General features: G+C 40.8%; 1 protein-coding gene across 1 annotated transcript; it reads left to right on the top strand.

Moving 5' to 3' along the window:
• Positions 1–894: 894 nt before the first annotated feature.
• On the top strand, positions 895–2,859 carry LOC114409729 (transcription factor TCP14-like). The gene has a single exon (XM_028373303.1). The coding sequence runs from the start codon at positions 1,296–1,298 to the stop codon at positions 2,490–2,492; it is 1,197 nt and encodes a 398-aa protein (XP_028229104.1). The 5' UTR covers positions 895–1,295; the 3' UTR covers positions 2,493–2,859.
• The last annotated feature ends 275 nt before the right edge of the window (positions 2,860–3,134 follow it).

Here is a 3,134-nt window from a genome sequence, read left to right on the forward strand (position 1 = left end):
TCTATTTTTATGCAGATCAGTGTTCAGTATTGAAAGCTTACATAACTTTCACTCTTACACAATTTATTTCCTCCTCTTTCACGAATTTCGTTTCTTTTTCAGTTGCTGACAACTTTAAAAGCTTAAAAAATATAGAAAAGGAGTTTTTGTGTATATCCAAAGATATGCATGCAATCAATTCTTAAGATGCTTAGTTGCGTTGGTCTATAAAGTCATTCAATCAATACCCTAGCAAACTACTAATGGTCAAGAAGTGATGAAGCATAAGTATATATGTCAATATTAATGTTAGAAAAAGCTTAGCTTCTAAGTTCCAGATGATGTTAAACTCCACTAAGTGTATATGCAAATTGAATTGAAGAAATGGGTTTAAAGAGACCTTGTTTTTAGGCGTGAGAGAAATTTGGCAAAGGCAAATTGAGAATTGAGGAATCCCAAAGTTCCCCAACAAAGGTGCATAACAAAAGGCAAAGGCCAAAGGCAAAATGAAATGATTACTTGAATGAGAAGGGACCCACCTGATAATCTTTCCATTCCAGGTCTTTCAATTTTTTGACTTGGGATTGGGACCCACCACGGCCACCATTGTCTTTATGGATTGAATGATAAAAAAAGAGCACCTCACGTGGAGTCTGAACCAAAGAGGCTGTCCAACCACAATAAAAAGGGGAAACTCTCCCTCCCTTCAATCACAAAAACAACAAACTATATATAAAAACCAAAAAATATCTAAGATTTTTCCACGTTCACATTCCACCTCTTCTTCTATCTTCCCATTTCAAACTCAACACAACATAAACCTACCTCCCCCCATACAACTGGACATACGGATTAAAATTTAAAAATAAAAAATACAATTTATACACAGTATACAATTTAAAAGCTAAAACACAACAACAAAGCAAATTTCTTTTCTGAGAAAAATCATGCTTTTTAAAGCTCACCCATATAATTCCCACTCATTATCTTTGTTGCTTAAAGTTCATGCCCTCTCTCAGCTAGCTCCTCCCCCTTATATCTCTCTCTCTCAAATCAACCACACCAATTCTCAAAGCAAATTCCCTTCCCTTGTTGCTCTAGAAAAGAAAGCAAAGAAAACCAAGACACACCCTCTCCTCCAAATATAGCCCATTGATGAGAATTAGAAAAGACTCACTACAGAGACATTAAACTATAACACTCATTGATCACAGTCTGTCCCATAAAAACAACTACCATACAGATACACGCCCCAACACAAATTACAAAAAACACAAACAAAAACAACTTTTAACACCTTCAATTCCCATGCGATCATGAAGGGAGGTAGTGATGACTTCCACCACCACCATCACCACCATCACCATAACCACCACCGACAAAACTTCCCATTCCAACTCCTTGAGAAGAAAGAAGACCAACAAGACCCTTCTTCTTGCTCCACCTCTTCCCCATACCCTCCCCTAGCCATCTTAGCTGAACCCTCCACCTCCAACAACAACAACCAACTCCTCCCCACACCCTCCTCCGAACCCTCCCCCAAAAAACCACCCCCCAAAAGAACCTCCACCAAAGACCGGCACACGAAGGTCGACGGTCGCGGTCGTCGAATTCGAATGCCGGCTCTCTGCGCCGCTAGGGTGTTCCAGCTCACGCGTGAGCTGGGACACAAGTCTGACGGCGAGACCATCGAGTGGCTCCTCCAACAGGCGGAGCCATCCGTCATTGCTGCCACCGGCACCGGCACTATCCCCGCTAACTTCACCTCCCTCAACATCTCCCTCCGCAGCTCCGGCTCATCCATGTCCGTCCCCTCCCAACTACGATCCAGCTACTTCCACAACTCAAACTTCTCCCTCCAACCTAGAAGAAGCCTATTCCTAGAAAACACCAACACTCCTCCCACAACAACAACACTCCTCCATTTCCAATCCAACAACAACAACGCCATCTTCCAACCCAAGCACGAATTGCGCGAATCTTCGTCACTAGACTTGTCCTCAGAGAACAACAACGAAGAGGGTAATTTTGGAAGAAAAAGAAGACCCTTGGAGCAAGACCTATCCTCAACTATACAACACCAAGTTGGAAACTATTTGATGCAATCAAACACATCGGGGACAATTCCGGCGAGCCACCACGCTCAAATTCCGGCGAACATATGGATGCTAGCGAATTCAAATAATCACCACCTAGGTGGTGGTGTGAGTGGTGAAGCTCCTCCTTTGTGGACATTCCCTGGTGTGAGTAACAGTGCTGCCTTGTATAGAGGAACCATGTCAAGTGGGCTGCATTTCATGAACTTTCCAACCCCAATGGCCCTTTTGCCGGGTCAGCAATTAGGGTCTTCTGGGATTGGTGGGAATATGAACAACAACGAAGGACATTTGAGTATGCTTTCGGGGCTTAACCCTAATTATCGAACGACGGTGATCGGAATTTCGGAGTCTCAGGCGAGTGAGTCACAGTCGACACATCATGGTGGAAGCGAGGATCGGCATGAGCATGAATGATAATTAACAACATAAGAGGAGGATCAATGAATTATCAACAAATTATTCAATCAACGTGTTCTTCTTCGATGATTGATTCCTACATGTGTAGTAGTTTGGTGTTTTAACACAACGTCATGACGTGAGGTTTGATTATTATTTTCCCTACGGAACTGAGTTTTGTTTATTTTGATGAAAAGAGAAATTTTTTTTTATTTCTTAATTTGGTGTGGTTAATATGTTGGGAAGGGGTGGGTGGTGGATGATGGAAGAAGAGAGAAGAGAGGTTTTTTTTTTAGGGCTTGAGAGATATATGACACTATTTAACAGTTGGATATTATTTGGCTTTATTTCACTACACGATATCTTATCATCATTGTTTGTGCAATTGGCTTTTCTTTTCTTCTCTTTTTTTTTTCCCGAAAGCCTTTTGATTTGTAATTAATTTTATGCTTTTTATGTTGAGAAGAGAAAGAAAACGATTCACTTCCATACCATCATCATAACAATTGGTAAGTTAGTTTAATTAATTTCCTTCTTAATTAATTGACATTTGGGTTAATTTTTCACATTTTCCCCCCCACAAGGTTCGTGTAGTAAAAGGGATGAAACAGTTTATCAAAGGGAAAAAAGAAATGAAACTGTGAATGTGAATGTAAAAAT

The sequence above is a fragment of the Glycine soja genome, chromosome 4 (assembly GCF_004193775.1).
Source record: "Glycine soja cultivar W05 chromosome 4, ASM419377v2, whole genome shotgun sequence".
Taxonomy (NCBI): Eukaryota; Viridiplantae; Streptophyta; class Magnoliopsida; order Fabales; family Fabaceae; genus Glycine; species Glycine soja.